The 21,140-nt window shown below is 42.9% G+C and overlaps 1 protein-coding gene across 5 annotated transcripts in view; it reads right to left on the reverse strand.

Moving 5' to 3' along the window:
• The window catches only part of KCNQ4 (potassium voltage-gated channel subfamily Q member 4), a 274,488-nt gene that overhangs the window by 15,992 nt on the left and 237,356 nt on the right, over positions 1-21,140 (reverse strand). Inside the window, exons 9-12 of one of the 5 annotated variants that reach the window (XM_068268918.1) lie at positions 16,621-16,665; positions 14,940-15,157; positions 4,528-4,630; positions 3,135-3,266 (exon numbers count right to left, since the gene is read on the reverse strand). In XM_068268918.1, coding sequence (XP_068125019.1) covers positions 3,135-3,266; positions 4,528-4,630; positions 14,940-15,157; positions 16,621-16,665 — 498 coding nt within the window. Of the gene's footprint in view, positions 1-3,134; positions 3,267-4,527; positions 4,631-14,939; positions 15,158-16,620; positions 16,666-20,479; positions 20,621-21,140 lie in introns of all 5 variants that reach the window. The other 4 variants (XM_068268917.1, XM_068268916.1, XM_068268920.1 and 1 more) reach the window with 4 other exon arrangements.

Below are 21,140 nucleotides of genomic sequence, written 5' to 3' on the forward strand. Positions count from 1 at the left end.
TACTTCTACTGGCAGGTCACTGGAGAGCCTGTGTAAACTAGCAATCCTGGACTGGATTCTTTTAAAAATGCTTTGGCTCTAGGTTGCAGTGGAGATTGCTAAGGCTACGCTCACAGTGGGCATTACATTGCCTGTAACAGCAGGAGTGCAATGCAACGGAACAGGAAATTGGTGCCGTACATTATCCGCACGTTGCATCACATACAGTGAAGCATACAGTCAGTGAAAAGTATAGTTCATTGTTGCGGTGCAATGCGACAGGGAAGGGGCCTCTCACCGCAAATGCAATGGCCACGTGTAAAACTGGCCTTAATGTCTAATTCCAGGCAAATGTAATTTCTTAGTCCTGTGTAGCCAATCAGGAGTAGAGCTCACTTTTATTTATAAAGAAGAGCATTCATTTCATGATGCCACACAATCAGTTCTAAAGTATCTGATAAGGTACGCTGCCAGACTCTCAGAAGGATCTCCTCTGCTCCACATCCTGGCAGCCTGATTAGCCTGTGGTCAGTGAGCCAATCAGTAACAGTAGCCGTGCCCACATAACCTGCTGTGAACACTTTTAGCTTAATTGCTTCATGTAATATTATTACATGTTTAAAATGGGATTTTCATTTGCAGCGGTGTGGTGTGCTTCACACACACACACACACACACACACACACGCACGCACGCACGCACGCGCACACACACACACACACAAAGTATTGTTTGGGCACTCTGCCAAGTAAGCTGTCAGATAGTATACTTAGACCGGTACCTGGAGATAAGCTGTAAAAGCACCACATCCTGTTTTTGTAAATTCAAATTCATTAAAGGAGTTTTAGCATCCATTATACTAAATGCTTAATCAAGTGCAAAATACAAATAGACGAGTGTAAAGAAGGGGCAGTATATACAAATCAATGCCATTAGAATTGAACAGTTATACATCAAAATGGTGCATTAACAGTGCATTAATGCAAATGTGAGTATCAGCAGATGCACATATTGGAACACATCATGTAGAATAGAGTGACTGACTCAGCAGAGCTTTGAAGAAGAAGAAGAGTCAGAAAGAAATGGTTTTTGGGAAAGTACTGATGTAAGATTGATTTAGAAAGACAAAAGAAACAGTGTGTTGCAGTGGGGGCAGTAGAAAGAACTACGAGAAGGGGAAGATGTTAAAATAGCCAAATCAGTTTTAGGAACAGAATAACTTCCCACTTGTACACATGTATTTTTTAAACGATTAAGAAAAATGACACTGCCATGCAGATGTGATAAACAGATGTTGTACTGTGTGCAAACACCCCAATAACCTAAGCTTCTATTGCTTCTAATGCCCACTGTCTGAAGGAATGTTTGACCCCACCAATCTCATGTCCCCCCCCCCCCCCAACTACCTCCTTCTGATTCCATTTCCCAGACTCCATCCCAAACACTACCCTTCCTCACATCCCTGCCTTGCTTAATACATTTCGGGATCTTGCAGGGGACATCTGACCCATTTCTTAGTAGTGTAAATAGAAGTCAATAAACTTAGTTTGTTGCAAGAGCGTAGTAATACCCATAGCAGTGTCTATAGGGCCCTGAAGCACAGGGGGCCCAGGTGGTACTTGATGAATTCACTTTTAACTTTTTGTGTTCCTCCACACTATGACTTTGTCTAAGTGCCAGGGTTGATTGCACGTAAACTGCCTAATTAACTTATGTCCATAGGGTAGGGGCAGGTGGCATTGCTTAAGAATGCCTACATCTGATTGCTCCAAAAAAGTTTTGCTATGGGACCCCATATTATTAAGCTATGACAATGTTTGTTGTAGTATTTTTAGTAATTTTTTCCTCTGTAAGTTGATGAAAGACCTATTTATGATAAAAAAGATAATACAACCTGTAGCTTTTGTACACGCACACCTTTCATTATGTTTTGTTTTTTTTGTTTTTTTACTTTTTTTCTAGTACAGTTTATCAAAGGTGGGGATTGCACAGAAAAAACAGTGTTTTAAAATACAAGTTTTACAATCAGTAATTAGTAAATTGGCATATTACAATCGTAATGGGATAACCACTAGATATCGTGCCGGAGACAATGGCTAGTTGTTACTTGTTCTGTTATCTTTCGTTATGTCTTTTTAAAATACTTTTTCTTGCTAAAAAAAAAGACTATTGTATAGGTCATTAGCAGTAGAATATTGTACCATGTTAACCATCAGTAAAAGCAAGAAGTTTTGAATCAGGATGATACCATTTATTGGCTTACTTAAAAGTATATATAAAAGAGTATGTTTTTGGTCCAAGAGCCGAAAGCTTACTCTTTTATATACACTTTTATATTAGCCAATAAATGATATCATCCTGATTCAAAACTTCTTGCTTGTATGGGTCATAGACACACTATATAATCTTATGTCACCTCTGTTCCCCTGTGCCTTCATTGTCCCCCTCTGTGCAACCTCTGCACGCCCACTGTGTCACCTCCATCCCCCTGTTTCCTCAGTACCCATGTGCCACCCCTGCCTCCACGGAGTCCCTTGGCCTCCACTGTGCGCCTCTGTACCACTTCTGCCCCCCTTTGTGTCTCTTTTTGTCCCCCCTCTGTGCTTCCTTCTGTCCTAGTTATGACTGTAATGTGTTAATTTTGCGTGAGCAAAATTTCACATAAAATGTCGCAATGTACAATTATATGCAATTACGATTTTGAAATTGAATTGGTTTCACATACTCCACACAAACTTCCAGAAGGTCTCAGAGCTGCATCACAGGTGTGCTTTAAAATGTATAAAATGTGTATGCAGAACTCAGAATTTGCTATATAGTAAAGTCTCACATAGCAAAATGTCATTTTACAGAGCTTAAAAAACATTTTCTTTGTATTTATTAGAATCAAATTTCGCAAAAACTACAAGGTCTTATTTAAAAAAAAAAAAAATTTGACTTGTCCCCACAGAATTCTATTTACATTTTCAGGCCATTCGTATTGGCGACTTGTTCATAAGTCAAGGACTATCGGCACTGGTGATAGGGGAGACAGCAGATGCTCCAGTGCCCTGTTCTGGTTTATCTGTGTGTGATTTCACTGACAATGAACATAGAATGCAGCAAACTTAATTCTGATACCACTTCTAGTCTTTAGTTTATGGTATAACACTAACCGACACTGGAGGCTTTTTATTCTTCCCAGCATGTCTAGATGGCCAGCAGAATACTGTTCAATCACATCCTTCACATCATATGGACGAAGAGTCTCCTTGAATTTCCTCTTGGCTACTAGGAACTTCAAGATCCTGCACAGAAGATGAATAATACAGGAAAACAATATTATTTCCTGGCTCTGAGTAGAACATGAGTTGCTAGTGTATACGGTATATTTTTAAACTATGCTATGCTAGTAATACAGCATATAGTACATAGCAATATATTATTGTAAAAGCTAGTCACATACTGAGTATATTTAACCACTTAAGCCTATCTGGACGAGTATTTTTGTCCAGATAGGCACAGCTAAAGGCAAACTGGACGAGAATCCTCGCCCAGTTTTCAAACAGCGTTACCGCCAGGTTGCACGGCCCGCGTACCCCGTCGGTTTACCGTGCCGGCGATTGGGGAGGAGAAAGAAAGCTTCTCTGAACCAATTGCAATGCCTGTGATGAAAGGACATGACCTCAATCAGAGGTCACGTCTATTCATAAGAATGTAACTTTTTTTTTTACTTTGTTAACATTATAACACTGCCTTGTAAACCAAGGAGTGTTTATCGCCATCTAGTGGCAAAAAGTGAAATTACCCTGCACAGATTTTGTATTAAAAAACAAACAAACCAGTAAATACCTACCACATAGATATAAAAAAAAAGATAAGTCTCTAAGGCAACTATTAATGGATTTTTCTTTTTGTAATATTTTAAATTTGCTTGGTAACTGGGGGAGGTGGGAGGGGTTTTTGGAAGTGATTTAATTATATTAGTTTTAGTAGATAAGGGCTTACAATTGATAGAACACAAAAATAAACCACAGGAAAAAAATACACCTTTATTTCCAAATAATATATTGTTGCCATAGATTGTACTAGGAACATAATTTAAATGTTGTGATAGCTGGGACTAACGGGCAAATACAATGGGTGTTTTTTTTTTTTTTATAGTAGCATTGCTTATTTTAAAACTATAGGGGGTGGAATTGGAGAAATAGTGTATTTTTCTTTTTTTGTGTGTGTATTTGCCATCAAAATGCATAGAAAATAAAGTAATTACTGAAAACAATTAAAGCTCACAAAAACTTTAATTTGTGGCGAAAAAAACAAGATACAGATCATTTACATGTGATAATTAGTGATAAAGGTATTGGCAAATGAATGGGAGGAGTGCTGACAGGGGAAAATTGCTTTTGTCCTGAAGGTGAAAACACCTGTGGGCTGAAGTGGTTAATACTTTATTCGTTTTTGTAAATTATTGTTAAAAAGCGGAATATTTGAGGGAGCTGTGGTTTACACATATTGCATAGTAAATTCTGCTTTGCTCTTTATCCTGATGTATTGTATGTTACTCACCGAAAAGCTCTGACCAGTGTTTTCACAGTTGGCATGATTTCCTCCATGGTTAGATCACTTGCAAGTCTCTTCTCATCGTTACTGTCATCTCCTGCACCCTCTGCTGGAAGAAAATATTTTTACAATATTGTGACACTGTGTGATTTGTGTCTTAATGGACACCTGAAGTGAGAGGGATATGGAGGCTGCCATATTTCTTTACTTTTAACCAATACAAGTTGTCTGGCGTCCTGCTGATATTTCATGCATCAGTAGTGTCTAAATTACACACATGAAACAAGCATGTGGCAAATGCACTCAAACTTCAGTCAAACACCTGGTATGCGTGCTTGTTCAGGGTCAGTGGTGGAGCTAAGGAGCTTTGGGCCCCAGTGTGAGTTTTACATTGGACCCCCCAAACATGACCCCCCAAACATTCTATACATAACAATTCATATGGTGCATCTTAACCTGCCAATGACAGCCACAATACTAGAGGTGTAAGCATAGGATGGGGGACAGTTTGTTAATGATTACCATTATTCAGAACATCTATAGAGGTGATCATTACCAGCACATGACCAATAAAGAGCTATTTATGCCATTTAGAGAGGGCCTCTCTGGGCCCCTCTGGCCCAAGGACCCTGTTGCAGTCACAACCTCTGCAGTACCTATTGCTACTCCCCTGTTCAGGGACTTTGGCTAAAACTATTAGAGGCAGAGTGTCAGCAGAACAGGCAGGCAATGCGTACTGTTATGGCAGCCCCATATCCATCTCACTTAACCCCTACATGTTTAGATTGCTATCCAAAGTGGCAAACAGATCAATCCCTCTCTGGTCTCAGTTTGAGAGGGATTGAATCCATCCATACACTAAACTCATATTTTCAATAGACTTTACCATGAAATCTATTGAAAATCTGTTCATTACAGTGCAACACTATGGGCCTTTAACCACCCTGGCGTTCTGATTAAATCGCCAGGGTGGCTGCGGGAGGGTTTTTTTTAAATAAAAAAAAAACTATTTCATGCAGCCAACTGAAAGTTGGCTGCATGAAAGCCCACTAGAGGGCGCTCCGGAGGCGATCTTCCGATCGCCTCCGGCGCCCAGAATAAACAAGGAAGGCCGCAATGAGCGGCCTTCCTTGTTTTGCTTATATCGTCGCCATAGCGACGAGCGGAGTGACGTCATCGACGTCAGCCGACGTCCTGACGTCAGCCGCCTCCGATCCAGCCCTTAGCGCTGGCCGGAACTTTTTGTTCCGGCTACGCTGGGCTCAGGCGGCTGGGGGGACCCTCTTTCGCCGCTGCTCGCGGCGAATCGCCGCAGAGCGGCGGCGATCAGGCAGCACACGCGGCTGGCAAAGTGCCGGCTGCGTGTGCTGCTTTTTATTTCATTAAAATCGGCCCAGCAGGGCCTGAGCGGCAGCCGCTGGCGGTGTTGGACGAGCTGAGCTCGTCCAGACCGCTCAGCTGGTTAATATACCGCTGCATCCAATTGGGATACATTTTATTTCTGATCATAATTTTGATAGATTTTTGCAGCTTTATAGGCAATTGATCAAATCTACTAGGAGAGCTGCTGGAAAAAATGAATAATGAGGCCAAAAACTGGCAGACTGACCCAGCACGTTTAACAGTTAAATGTACCAAATGTACAGATGGTTCATTGTCATAAATGTACAATACCGCTTTGTTGTATTGATTTCAGACATGCAACTGGGTGTTGGGGGGCGGTATGTTTGCAAGACGTGACAGCATGTTTAACATTATCACTGTGAAATGTCTCTTCACTGCACATTCACTTTGCTGAGTTATTTACTATTGGTTAAATCTGTTAATCTGACAGACATCTGCTAGTGGTGGCCAGCATAACTGGTTTCCAAATATTGCATAATGTCATGCACAAACTTTGTCTGAATACCAGCTATAATTCTAGGGTATGGTAATACTTGCTTGTCTGATACGTTCCTTTGTAACTGTGGCTCAAGTTCAGAATTATACCATAATTGCATTTCTGAAATGCCACTTTAAAAAATGTGCAGCTAACATTACATTGCAAAATAATTCAATTTCTACAATATTAAATGTCCAAGTTGTCAGTGGGGGTCAGGTTCACACTGCAAACAGTTTTTACTTAAGAGGGTGATAAGTCCATTGTTCTTGACATTTGTACAAAGGTGGTTTGTAGAGTGCAGGGCAGGAAGCATACATGCAAAGACGGGGCCGGGAAATTTGGTTGCAGGATGAAGCCGAAAATTGTCTCAACCTGCTCTTGCAAAAGTCCTGGTGGCATTTTATTACTATTCCCCCTTCAGGCCGCCATGTACTCAGGGGGTAAGATGTAATTTGGCTGTCAGCTTTTGCTGGCAGACAAATTATGCTGTTTTTAGAGTAATTTGGGGTCCATCTTTTGACGACACCCAAAATACTGTCTGAGTGCCACTATAGCCTATGACATTCACATTAAGGCCTATGGTGGTGCATGGTGCGCCCAATTTTCTTGCTCAGTTTCATGGCAGGGAGGCTTTGTTATCAGAGGTTTAACAATAACCCCATGGGGGGGGGGGGGGAGCTTGGTGCTCCTTCCACTCACCTAGCAGAGAATTTGTGTGGAACTAAGTGTCTATATTTATCTGATTCTGCTACTCTGTGTGTCTCCTCTTCCTCCCGACAGTCTGAGCTACTTCATCTGTGCTGCATACAGTGAGTGGCTCAGGCTGCTGGGAGGAAGAGGAGATGCGAGCGTGAAACAGATCCGATAAATATAGACACATAACTCCACTGTGCACTGCCAGGGAAAATGGAGAGGGGTGTTGTGTTGGGTGGTTGGCAGGGGAACCCAGGATTATTTAGTTACCAGGGAAGCCCAAGCATCCATTATTATGCCCCTGTTTGGTATCCACACTTTTGTACATTAATAAAAATACCTACATGCATAAATTTGAAGCCACAGCAGCCTCATCAGCTATTCAGCAGGCGAGCACTGCATCAATCACTTGCAGCAATGCTGTTGCTGGGATACACATTTCATGCATGTGTAGAGGGTTTTAGTAAATTCAAGATTGCTGTTTTTCAGTCATCGCAGATTTACATGATTTTTATAACTTATGCCATTTTACATAAACAAAGGAATATTTTTTGCAATATTATTTTGAATATCATTTTTTATTGTGTTTATATGAATACACTTATAAATGATGAAGAACAAGGCATTGATAAAGATGTTTATATAATGCAGAGCAAGTTTTGAATCAGGATGATACCAATTATTGTCTAACTTGGTGAAAAACAAAAGTAAGCTTTCGGCTGATAAGCCTTCTTCAAATTTTGTTCCTGTATATTAACAAGACATTAGAACACACAGCTTATATATGTTACGGCCAGAACCCGAAGTCAAAATGTGAAGTGGCCATGTTACAGCGGCCTGTGTCAGAAACAAATTCATTCCAGCGGCTCCTCCTCCCCTGCCTCCTCTCACCAGTCTCACAGCCGCAGCTTGAGTATCCCTACCCACCCTCTATTTCCCCTCAAACACACCCAAGTTGTTCGTGACCGCAGGGAAGCACTTCAAGGAGCAGGCAGCGGGAATGCTGTAAACGTTGCTTCTGCCAGCACCCGGTCTGCAGTGCCCACGTATCGGAATGAAAGTGGTGGCATGAACCCCTGCTTCTTGCGGTACTTCCCTGTAGTTACAAACACGGTAGAAGAAGCTCCTGTAGCCAGGACTGGTCACCAGCATCAGGAGCGAAGGTAGAGGTGACAGAAGAGCAGCTGCTGTCAGTCCAGCTGTGTGCACTGCTCGGCTTTCTCCTCCCACCCTAGCTGCAGCTGTCCCCCTCCTTCTCCTGTCAGCTGCTCCCTCCTCCCCTCTCCATCCCTCTCTCTCTCATCCAGCACTGGCTTTCTTTTTGTTTTTCTCTAAGTTAGCCAATAAATGGTATCATCCTGATTCAAAACACGGTACAACACTTAACTGCTTCTTCTACGATGAAGAGGCATACATAAAAATGCCAAATAAAAGAAATGTTGTCAGCCATTTATGAAATATTAAGAATTTGTAATCTGATATTAACAGCAAAAGGGCCAACAGAGGAAAGCAGTCATTATCACAGTCATGTACCACGTTAGACTGCCAATTAGGGCCAACATAGATTTAGACACATACGACATTAGAGTGCCTCACTAGGGCCAGCAGAAATTTAGAGAAGTACCATAATAGACTGGCTTATTAGGACCTACATAGATTTAGACAAGTACCACATTAGATTGTCTCACTAGGGCCAGCAGAAACATAGAGAAGTACCAGATTAGACTGCCTCACTAGGACCTGCAGAAATTTATAGAAGTACTACATTGCACTGGCTTATTAGGGCCTACATAAATTTAGACAAGTACCACATGAGACTGCCTCACTAGGGCCATCAGACATTTAGAGAAGTACTACATTGCACTGGCTTATTAGGGCCAACATAAATTTAGACAAGTACCACATTAGACTGCCTCACTAGGGCCAGCTGAAACTTAGAGAAGTACCACATTGGACTGCCCGATTAGGGCCTACATACATTTAGACAAGCACCACGTTAGACTGCCTCACTAGGACCAGCAGAAATGTAGATTGCCTCATTAGGACCAGCAAACATTTAGAAAATAATGCAATTAGGGTACAGGAGAAACAGTAATATTAGGTAGGCAAAGGTTCAAATTAAATAAAGTTTCAGGGTGGAGTTTCAAATTATTACAAATGTTTGTTTACGAGTTACTAGCTAATCATTTTATATCTGTAACTGAACTTTTTAAATTTGGAATCATATTGGGTAGGCATTCTTGCCCCTGCTGAGTACATATTTACAAACTTTAATGCCTTAATTTGCTGTTAGCAAGTTAAGGTCTTTTAAAGTTTGATCTACTCACCACCTACTTCCTGTGAACTACAAGTTTTTCCTCCTTATGTAGAAGCAGTAGAGTGTTGTACCATGTTAGCCATCAGTAAAAGCTTTTGAATCTGGATGATACCATTTATTGGCTAATTTAGAGATGAATAAACAGTAAGCAGTAATTGTTTATACAGTTTTTAATAAGGTGTTATAGCTAAAAAAGATATTTGTTATACAATAAAAAAAAAAGACTCCTATTAGACCTACCGGTAATGGAGTTTCTGATTGTCATCCGGGACAACCTGAGATCCGGTCCCGCCCAGGATCTGTGGAAACACACCAACAAGAAGTTTAAAAGCCCCCGCCCACCCTCCATCCTCAGTGCGTCTGAAAGTAAACATAGACTAGAAACACCAAGATGAAGGAAAAAACTAGACACCTGAAGGTGACTATTAAGATAATACCCAGTGCTCCTGAAACTAACAGAGAAAGGTGCGAGACAGGAGAAGGGAAGGGTTCTAGATGTTTGTCCCGGATGACAATCAGAAACTCCATTACCGGTAGGTCTAATAGGAGTCTTTCTCTAATTGTCATCCGGGACAACCTGAGAGATAGGCAAGAAGTCTTAACAAGACAAACATCTCACCTAGGGAGGGACCACTGCCTGGAGCACCTTTCTGCCAAACGATTGGTCCTGCTGAGATAACACATCCACTCTGTAGTGTTTGATGAAAGTAGATGCACTCGACCAGGTTGCTGCTTGACAAATCTGTTGAATGGTAGCTCCTGCCCTTTCTGCCCATGATGTGGATAAAGATCGGGTTGAGTGGGCTTTAATGTTAGGAGGTAAGGGATAATTACTACTCTCATAGGCTAAAGCTATCATCTGTCTAATCCATCTTGCGATGGTTTGTCTGGATGCCTGCTGGCCCCTATTCTTACCTGCAAATAAAACCAACAGGTTGCTAGACTTCCTAAATTCTCTTGATCTGGCAAGATAGGTTAGTAAGGAACGTCTGACGTCTAAACAATGGAACCCCTCTTCTCTGGACCCCACAGGTTCAGTACAAAAAGAGGGAAGGATAATCTCTTGAGACCTGTGGAACTCTGAAGACATTTTTGGGAGATAGGCCGGATCTAACCTGAGTCTAATACTGTCAGGACAGATAATTAGGAAAGGATCCTTGATGGAAAGAGCTTGTAAGTCACCTAAGCGCCTAGCCGATGTGATTGCAATGAGAAAAGTTATTTTAAGTGTCAAAAATTTAATATCAATATCTTCAATAGGCTCAAAAGGATTTTTCATAAGACTATTCAGGACTAGAGACAAATCCCATTGTGGAAAAATCTTTTGCTTCACCGGAGTTGATCTCTGCAAAGCTTTGAAGAAATTTCTGAACAATTCTTCCTGAGCTAAATGCCTGTCTAGCAGAATGGATAGAGCTGAACACTGTACCTTAAGAGTACTTGGTGCCAGCTTCATGTCAAACCCGTCCTGGAGGAAATCCAGAACTGAGCTTGATAGCGTATGGTTCTTGTTATGAGCCTCACACCATGATAAATAAACTTTCCAAACCTTACGGTAAATCTTCTGCGTTATCGGTTTCCTGCATTTCATCAATGTTTCGATCACTTTTTCCGAAAGACCCTTCTGTCTAAGAATTACCCTTTCAGGATCCAGGCTGCCAGATTGAATAATTGTGGCTTGGGGTGCGAGAGCGGCCCCTGAATCAAAAGATCTGGACGAAGTGGCAGAGGAAATTGAGGTTCCACTGACATCTTCAACATTGTTGCATACCATGGTCTTTTTGGCCATTGGGGAGCTATTAGAATTAATCTCACTTTTTCCTTTTGAAGTTTTCCTAGTACCTGAGGAAGAAGCACAGTTGGAGGGAAAGCATAGCAAAGCTTGAACCTCCATGGGAGACTGAGTGCATCCAACCCCAGAGACTTCTGGCATCTGTGTAGCGAGAAAAAATTCGCTACTTTTGCGTTCATAGGGGATGCGAAGAGGTCTATCTCCGGGATCCCGAATCTTTCTGTTATCAGTTGAAAAACTTCTGGATGAAGTTCCCATTCTGTTTGATTCACCTCCTGACGACTCAAGAAGTCCGCTTCCACATTGAGGATCCCCCTTATGTGGACCGCCGACAGCGATAGAACCCGAGGCTCTATCCAAACGAGAATCTCCGCGCAGAGAGACATGAGCTCGCTTGATCTCGTACCCCCCTGCTTTGAGAGATACGCCACCGTCGTGATATTGTCTGAAAAGACCTGAACGTGATTCTCTTCTATTAGAGACTGAAAAAATAGAAGAGCTCTCTGAACTGCCAGAAGCTCTCTGAAGTTGGATGACTTCCTGCTTATAGCCTGGGACCAATTTCCCTGGGCATGATTGCCCAAAGACGTTGCTCCCCAGCCCCAAGAACTTGCGTCTGTAAAAATCTTTATTGGATCGTTTTGCCTCCAGAATCTCCCCGTCTCCAGGTTCTGTCGGCTCAGCCACCATCTTAAGTCGACCCTGACTAAGTCTGGGATCGAAATTCGTAGATCCAAGGACTCCCTGGATCTGTCCCAATTCGAAAGAAGGAGAGACTGAAGCATTCTCCCGTGCGATTGAGCCCAAGTGACTGCCGGGATTGCTGTTGAAAATAGACCCAACACTCTCATAATCTGCCTGAGAGACGAAGTCTCTTGGCTGATTAAATTGTTTATTTCTGACTGTATCTTTATAATCTTTTCTGTCGGCAGGAAAATTTTCTTTTCTAACGAATTTATTTTGTAGCCTAGAAAAGTAATTTCCTGGGTCGGGTTTAGAGACGACTTGGCGTAATTCACAATCCAGCCCACCTGAACCAGAGTGTGGATCACTATATCCCTGTGGGTTTTGGCTAGATCTTCTGTCTCCGCAAATATCAACAGATCGTCCAGGTAAGGAACAATCGAAATTCCCTGAAGCCTTAAACCCTTCATCACTTCTGCTAGCACCTTGGTGAACACTCGCGGAGCTGACGCTATTCCGAATGGAAGAGCTTGAAATTGGAAGTGACGAATGTGGGAGGGAGCTCTGATTGCGAATCTCAAAAATTTTTGATGTGCCGCAAAAATCGGAATGTGCAGGTAGGCGTCTTGAAGGTCTATTGAGACAAAAAATTCCTTGCCTTGCAATAGGGACCTTACTGAATATATACTCTCCATCCTGAATTTCTTGTACGTCAGAAACGGATTGAGAGATTTCAGGTTTAAAATAAACCTGAACTCCCCGTTGGCTTTCTTTACCAGAAATACGTGGGAGTAGTATCCCTGGAATACTTCTTCCTGGGGAACATGAATAATCACTCTTTTTTCTAGAAGTTTCTGAATTTCCAATTCCAAACCCTCGGCTTTCGCTCGATCCTTCGGAATTGGATTTACAAATCTCCTCTGCGGGGGCTTGACAGAGAATTGCAGGCGATAACCCTGACTTATAATTTGTAAAACAAACGGATTGGGATTCAATTTCTCCCATTCTAACTGAAAATAAAGAAGTCTGCCCCCTACTGGCAGAGAGTCATTTACCTGGTTTGGGGGGATCAGTCCTCCCGAGAGTAAATCCCCCTCTACCTCTCCCTTTCGGAAAGGACCATTTCCTCTGCACATTCCTGTTTTTGGTTGGCTCTGGCTCCTGTCTTTTAGGGACAAAAGTCCTTTTACCCTTAAAACTTTTCTTCTTATTTGGGAATTGTTTCCCCTTTTCGGCTGACCGGGAAAGTACTTCCTCTAAACCTGTGCCAAAAAGAAGATTACCTTCAAATGGAAGGGCACATAATTTGTTTTTGGATGTCTGGTCCCCTTCCCAGGTTTTCAACCACACTGCTCTCCTAGCCGAATTAATAAGTGCTGTCGTACGGGCTGATACACGAATAAGTTCTGTAACTGCGTCGGCTAAAAAGGCTACCGCCTTAAGAACTACTGGAAGAGAGGCTGCATAATCTTTTAGTGGAACACCTCTAGAAATTTGTTCAATCAAATTGTCCATCCATATTCTAAGATTACGGGAAATGCAGGTGGCCGAAATACCTGGGATGAAACCAAACGCAGCAGATTCCCATGCTCTCCTGAGAAGTGAATCTACTTTCTTATCCATCACGTCTTTAAGGACCCCAGCATCCTCAAAGGATAAGTCCGAATCCTTGGAATATTTGGATAGGGACGCATCTAATTTAGGACATTTAGTCCATTTATCAATTTCTGCCTGAGAAAAAGGGAACTTTCTCTTTGCTGATTTTGGGATAAACAAGGGCCTCTCTGGATTTTGCCACTGGGATGTAATGATTTCCTGCAGAGTTTTATGGATAGGAAATACCTTACCCGTGGCCTGACCTAGACCAGAATAAACCTGATCCTGAGGGGTAAGTTCAGGAACTGCTTCCTTAATTTGCTCAGTAACATACACAGCCTTGAGCAATTCAGAAGACTCATCAGGAGAAAATAAAAATCTGGGAGTTTTAACTGTTTCCTCTCCCTCTGATCTGGGCTGCTCTCCTTCCTCCTGTGATATATTCTCTGATAAATCCTCCCCCTCCTCCTCTTCTCTATCTTCCTCTTCCTCCTCAACCCCTAAGATGTCGGGCAGATTTGAAGGCTGAGAGGGAGTAATATTGGAAGGACCTGGAAGAGGATCTATAGCAGGTGGCACAAAACTTTCTTTAAATTTGTCTAAAGTTTCTTGCATGTTTCTATTTACTGATTCCATAACTCCTTTCAAAATATTAGAAGTTTCTGAAACCACAATAGCATCAGTGCAGGCCTGACATATATTCCTAGGGGTCTCTAGGGCAATTTTGGTGTTACATAAACCACATCTTTTATATTTAGGTGGTGCAGTAACTTTGGGCTCAGTCTTTGCCTGGAAAAAAACACATGACAAGACATCCACTGGGAAGAGGATTTGGCCGCCGCATCTGCCTCCCGCTGTGTCGGCTGCTGCTGCGGCTGAGGTTGCGACATCCTCTCTGCTAGCGGTGCACTTGCGGAGACGCCAGGAGCACGTTCCTGGCTCTCCGGATTCCGCCTCCTCCTTTAGCCGCGTGACCGATGCGTCACTTCCGCCTCTCTCCGATTGGCTGGATCGGCTGTCAGACCGGATGCGCCTTGCAGGGCCGGCGTCTGACGGAGGAAGGAAGGTATTCTGGTCACACTCCGCACGGAGACCAAATACCTGGCTGCAATATATTTTAGAGGAGGTCCGCGGCTAGCGTTCCTCTGTACGCCTTGCCACCGTCCTCTGCCTCCTCTGGGAAAAAGACTCACCCTCTGGTGAGTACAAGAAAAATAACAAACGGGAGCTTGCTTCTTTAGGTGTTTCCGTCACGGAAACACAGATGAACTGAGGATGGAGGGTGGGCGGGGGCTTTTAAACTTCTTGTTGGTGTGTTTCCACAGATCCTGGGCGGGACCGGATCTCAGGTTGTCCCGGATGACAATTAGAGAAAATTGACAGTCTGTTTACTGAGGTATGAGAATGGTTAGCAGAGTTGACCTTTAAGTGTTCACCTTTATCATTGTACTCACCATCTGTCTGTGATTTTGGTTTAAGTCTTAGAGATGCCCGAAACCTGGTACGGTCATTAAAGCTCCAACTCTTCTGCACTTTTGTAGGGCTGGGAGTCTCAGCAGTCAGGTCTGGTCCAGGAGAGGTCCTCTCAGGTGGAGCAAGGTACTGTTTGCTGCGTGTGCTCTGTTTTGGAGCACCAGCACCTCGTATTCGATCTTTCAGTCCTATCTTAGTACTATATAGTTTGAAGAACAGAATAAAGTCAATAGATCATACAATATCTGTTTTTAAATGAGACAGTTGGTGCATATGAGGGGGTGACACAAGTGGCTTAAGATGAGAAACATAAATGGTGATGAGATGACAGAAAAAGGACAGAACAGTACCAGAGGACAAAGGCATTCTCCTTATTCTCTCTCTGAATATGCCTATCCTTCACAACTCTAAAAAGAAGCACTTCCGAAAGTTGGTGGTAATGCTTTTTCTAAAGATGCGTTAATGGAAAATAGTGGGACATGAAACAATAGTTCCCTCATAAAATATACTAATGTAGTGTATCAGAAATCCATGCATTTTCTGAACTACATGGTCACAAACTAGACATGGGTTCTCATTATGGTGAAAAGGCTGCTGCGAAAGGTACCAGGATTAGAAATGTCACATTGTTATATTTATGTACTGATTATAGTTTAAGCCCATGATTATTATTATATAATTAGAAATTCAAAATTATTCAAGTTATCTTTGGTCAAAAACCACCAATATATCACAAATTTCAAAAAGAAAGACAAATTGATCCTGATATTTCACCATGTTGAGTACTCATGAGTGACCTTGTATTGCACTAATCTACCCAAGCAAGAAACAGGCCTTATTTCAAAGCATGACCTTTAACATTCAATTTCCATTCCAAAGCCCCAAGACCACGAGGCAGAGTCTGTAAATCACCTGAAGTAAGGACCTATTTCACCCAGAGATCTCCTTGTAGCACTTTTTATAAAAGTATAGCATGCTGCTAAGGCAAGCGATTCAACACACCTCATTCCTCTAACGTGGTCCTTCCCATCTTTCCTCTACATGGATCCATGGAAACCATCTGCATGCAAACACATCTTAAGGAGACTCTTAAGTCCTTGTCAGCCATAAGAGCCACCATAAATGGAGGTCTTCATGTCAATGAAAGGGTTTAGGAAAAACAGACCACTAATTTAATCCTTCTGTGTGCCAGCGAAGTTAGAACATGTAACCAAGAAGTAATTTTTGGAATCTTCATTTGTATTTGTGCTGGTACGTGATGGATTAAATTGATAACTAAATTACTTGGGGGCAACAATTAACATAAATTGTAGCATCAAACCATGAATGATGTCTATGTATCAGGGCACAATGAATGATGGACAACTCCTGATAAACAGATATAAATGGAATCCTATCATGCCAAGAAAAAACTAATATTAAGCCAGTACAGACATAACTGCTGAGAAACCTCTTTATGCTTTTCACAAAAGGTTGATTTGCCCCATCCCTTCTTGTATTCCAATACATAGAAACCATCTGGAGCTTTCAGCTGGCCAGTCAGATGGAAAGCACCATTCCTGACCCTTACGTTTGTAATTTAAGACTTTACTGCAGGCTGATCTATTATATGACCAGTTCAAACACGTGCATGCACAGCACCCCATTCCAATGGCTAAATACCTGGGCTTCCAGCCAGCATACAGGCGAAAGAAACTCCGCTTATTACTGTAAAGAGTTCAGTGATTACTATTACACAGAGTCCACTCTCATCAAGTATTCATTTGATAATAAAGTGAACATTAAATATATTTATTATAGATTATACAACACCATGGTTGTCTTATCACCTACAGAGTAAAACCTGCTATGAATTAGCTAAACACCTATGGAAAGAAAAAACAAACTCGCTCTATGAAATGTTACATTCTGCATAGATTAATGCTGTAAATAAGGCATTGGGTACATTGTAAATGTACAACATTTTGGCAGATGGAAAAGTATAGATACCTCCCTACGTTTAGTCCTTATGTCTAAAGTGCCTATAATTGTGAACCTTTATTCCTTTATTATAGAGAGGATAGAATACATTAGAGCTAAACAGGAGAGGAATGATTGTGAAGTAAAAGTTGTGATAAAGGTTAGGGAGGAAAAGAGAAGATGTCAAGGCCGTTTTAATAAAGGGACAAAAAAGGGCATTAACCACAGACCCAATAGGACGGGGCAAAACTTTCACACTACTGAACTTGAACTGTTAGGCTGTAAAGAAACCTATGACAGTTGTTTTAAAAGGAGTTGTATTGCTTAATTTAAAACTCCCCCTTCCAAAATTACATTGTTTGAAATGCAAAGATGACATTATTTTACAAAAGCCATTCCCTAAAGTGATCATTGCCCTGGGCCCTTTCATGTCTTAAAACGGCCCTGGTGACAGTCACAATATTATACTGACAGTCATAAAACAAAAAGAACACCAGACACATCAGAGTCAGAGGGGCCAGCAGTGATATATACAGTTACAGTCAATGCACATCATAGGCTTAACATATAGCTAATGTACCATACCATTGCATAGGTCACAAATGCCCCACAAACAGTGTGAAACCAATTTCTTCTGTCTTTCCATATCAGTTGACTACTGCTAGGGTCTAGCACATAAATGCAATGTTCAGGATTATTAAATATATTGTTATGAGGACTCACACTTCTTCCAGCACCTAGAAGTCATTTGGGTCACTCAGCGCAGTTCTGGTCCTCTACGGGTGCTGCTGGCAGCTTTTAAGGACTGACAACCCCCCGATGGGTCAGCGCCTTCTGTGCATGTGTGGGTGTGAGCACCCGCATGCGTATGTGCCCACGTCACCAGGAGGGTACTGCCCCAGGTAATTTAAACTACATTTCTATTCTGGCCTTGTGAGTCATTTAACTTAACCATGTAATCTCTAAATGATCACATTTTATATTATAAAATGTGGTGTGTTTTTCAGAAATATTGGCTGTTCTGGGCATTGCAAAATGTACCCTCTGCTCCTGAATTCTACTTGTTCTGCAAAACTGGATACAACATCAGTGCATAACCTTAATATTATGTACTGAAGGGAAAAAATTATTTCCTGTCTTAAAAATTTGGGAGGTGGAATTCTATGCAAGAAGCCAATACGTACAGCAATGCGATTGCAATTGCTGATATACAGTATGTTATTTCAGGATTGTGATTCTGCTGTTATCTGTGATTCTGGCGTAGCTCCCCCATCTATCGCCTAACCTTAACCAGTCCCCTTAACAATAAAGACCTTCCACCCAGGAATGGACTGCCAGTAACTAGTGCTAAATACATCTGCTTCATTCTCCAAGACAAACCAGACAAATGCACAATAACCTCACTATCAACAAGCTAAGCTTAGGCCAGGGGTGCCCACACTTTTTCGGCTCGCGAGCTACTTTAAAATTTGCCAAGTCCAGGAGATCTACCAACATTTAAAGTGTTGCAGACCCCCCCCCCCCCCCCCCCGTCACGAATAGCCCCCAGGTACAAGTGCCTCCAGTATAGGTAGCTAAGTATAGGTTCCTTCAGCAAAGGTAGCTGGGTACAGGTGCCTTTAGCATAGGTAGGTGGGGATAGGTACCTTTAGCATAGGTAGGTGGGGATAGGTGCCTTTAGCATAGGTAGGTGGGGATAGGTGCCTTTAGCATAGGTAGGTGGGGATGGGTCCCATTAGTATAGGTAGGTGGGGATGGGTCCCTTTAGTATAGGTAGGTGGGGATGGGTCCCTTTAGCATAGTTAGGTGGGGATGGGTCCCTTTAGCATAGGTAGGTGGGGATGGGTCCCTTTAGCATAGGTAAGTAGGTGGGGGTGGGTCCCTTTAGCATTGGTAGGTAGGTGGGGATGGGTCCCTTTAGTATAGGTAGGTAGGGATGGGTCCCTTTAGCATAGTTAGGTGGGGATGGGTCCCTTTAGTATAGGTAGGTAGGGATGGGTCCCTTTAGCATAGGTAGGTGGGGATGGGTCCCTTTAGTATAGGTAGGTAGGGATGGGTCCCTTTAGCATAGGTAGGTGGGGATGGGTCCCTTTAGCATAGTTAGGTGGGGATGGGTCCCTTTAGTATAGGTAGGTAGGGATGGGTCCCTTTAGCATAGGTAGGTGGGGATGGGTCCCTTTAGTATAGGTAGGTAGGGATGGGTCCCTTTAGCATAGGTAGGTGGGGATGGGTCCCTTTAGCATAGGTAGGTGGGGATGGGTCCCTTTAGCATAGGTAGGTGGGGATGGGTCCCTTTAGTATAGGTAGGTAGGGATGGGTCCCTTTAGCATAGGTAGGTGGGGATGGGTCCCTTTAGCATAGGTAGGTGGGGATGGGTCCCTTTAGCATAGGTAGGTGGGGATGGGTCCCTTTAGCATAGGTAGGTAGGTGGGGGTTGGTCCCTTTAGCATAGGTAGGTAGGTGGGGGTTGGTCCCTTTAGCATAGGTAGGTGGGGATGGGTCCCTTTAGCATAGGTAGGTAGGTGGGGATGGGTCCCTTTAGCATAGGTAGGTAGGTGGGGATGGGTCCCTTTAGTATAGGTAAGTAGGTGGGGGTGGGTCCCTTTGGCATAGGTAGGTAGGTGGGGGATAGGTCCCTTTAGCATAGGTAGGTGGGGATGGGTCCCTTTAGTATAGGTAGGTGGGGGATGGGTCCCTTTAGTATAGGTAAGTAGGATAGGTGCCTCTAGCGTAGGTAGGTAGGGATAGGTTGCATTAGCATAGGTAGGATGGGTGCTCAATCACTTACCTCTCTCCAGCGGCGATGTCTGGTCTCCCCTCTCGGACTCGGAGCGATCCGGTGTAGCGTGAGCAGCCCCGCATGCGCAGTAGGAGCCAGCGTCCTGTGCAGCCACCGTCCAGCGTGTGCGCGTGTGCCCGGCGCCGCCAGCCATGACGTCGCGTCATGGCCTCTTCAGCCGCGCCTCCTCTCTCTTCCCCGCTTCCTATTGGCCGGCGGCTGGCAGCAAAATATGATGGGAAAGCTGCCGGCCGCAAATTGTGATGGGACGCGGCCAAGAGGCCGCGATCTACCAAATAGGCGGTCGCGATCTACCGGTAGATCGCGATCGACCTATTGGGCACCCCTGGCTTAGGCAAACTAGCCCAAACAACCCTGGTGCAGCCAACATAATACTCCTCTCCAACATACTTTCACTTCCTCCCTTTTTGCAGCTTTTCTGTTTTTTATCACGTAACTTGAACAACATGACGTTTCCTTCTTTCCTCTGAAGAATTCATGTGTATAGTCACAAGTTCTCTGTAATCTCTTTGTGCTATAACTACCACAAGTGAATGGTGAGATTTTGTGAGTAGTCTAACAGGCAACACAAATAATTTGTAGCGGCCCATCAAGACTATTCTTATCTGCTGAAATTTACCTAAAACCTTCAGTTCAGGATGGTACACACATTCATTATATTTTACACACCAATATGCATTGCTGTACTGCCTTGCAAGCCCCTCTGCTGTGAAACACTAGGACAAACACTGGGCACTTTTAACACTGGCAGGGGACCCCTACCTTTCCCCTGCACAGAAAGTGGGTGCAGCTGATTTCAGCGCAGGGGAGACTGGGTGATAGCGAGGAGATCCCTGACAGAGCCTAGCCCCTCCGTTTCGACTGCGGGTTCGATGCCAGGTATCAAACAAAAGAAGAAGCTCTCTGAAGGGGTCAAATATACAATAAAATGTCATATTGCTGATGGTAATATAGGAGAGAGATACAGATTCTGAGACATCATTATTAAACTAAGACTCTCTCTCTCTCTACCTGGAATGCCAGACATCCCTGAAGTGTTTCATATGTGCCATATACAGTATGGCATGGCTATAGATTGTTAGCATTTCTTCTAGTTATTGGCATTAGAGAATTGTTTGTTCTAGCCACGTAAGTGTAAATTGTGGTACAATGTGCTCATATTGGCAATTTGAAGATTTATTCACTAATGGGTGGTACAATTTACATGTGCCAAACCATGCATTTAAATTTTACTGGGTGTTGCACAAGCTACGAACCTTGTGTAGTTTACATAACAGCATTATACTTAGAATTTGTAATGTGGACTATTCAAACAGCATAACCCACGTTACACAGGCAATGCAGGCATTGAGTATGAAAAAGGGAGTTGCAAATTACTGTGTGTTACGTAATTTGCATAATCCTGTTAAAATTAGATTAGTGA

This window comes from Hyperolius riggenbachi, chromosome 2 (genome assembly GCF_040937935.1).
Source record: "Hyperolius riggenbachi isolate aHypRig1 chromosome 2, aHypRig1.pri, whole genome shotgun sequence".
In the NCBI taxonomy this organism is placed as follows: domain Eukaryota; kingdom Metazoa; phylum Chordata; class Amphibia; order Anura; family Hyperoliidae; genus Hyperolius; species Hyperolius riggenbachi.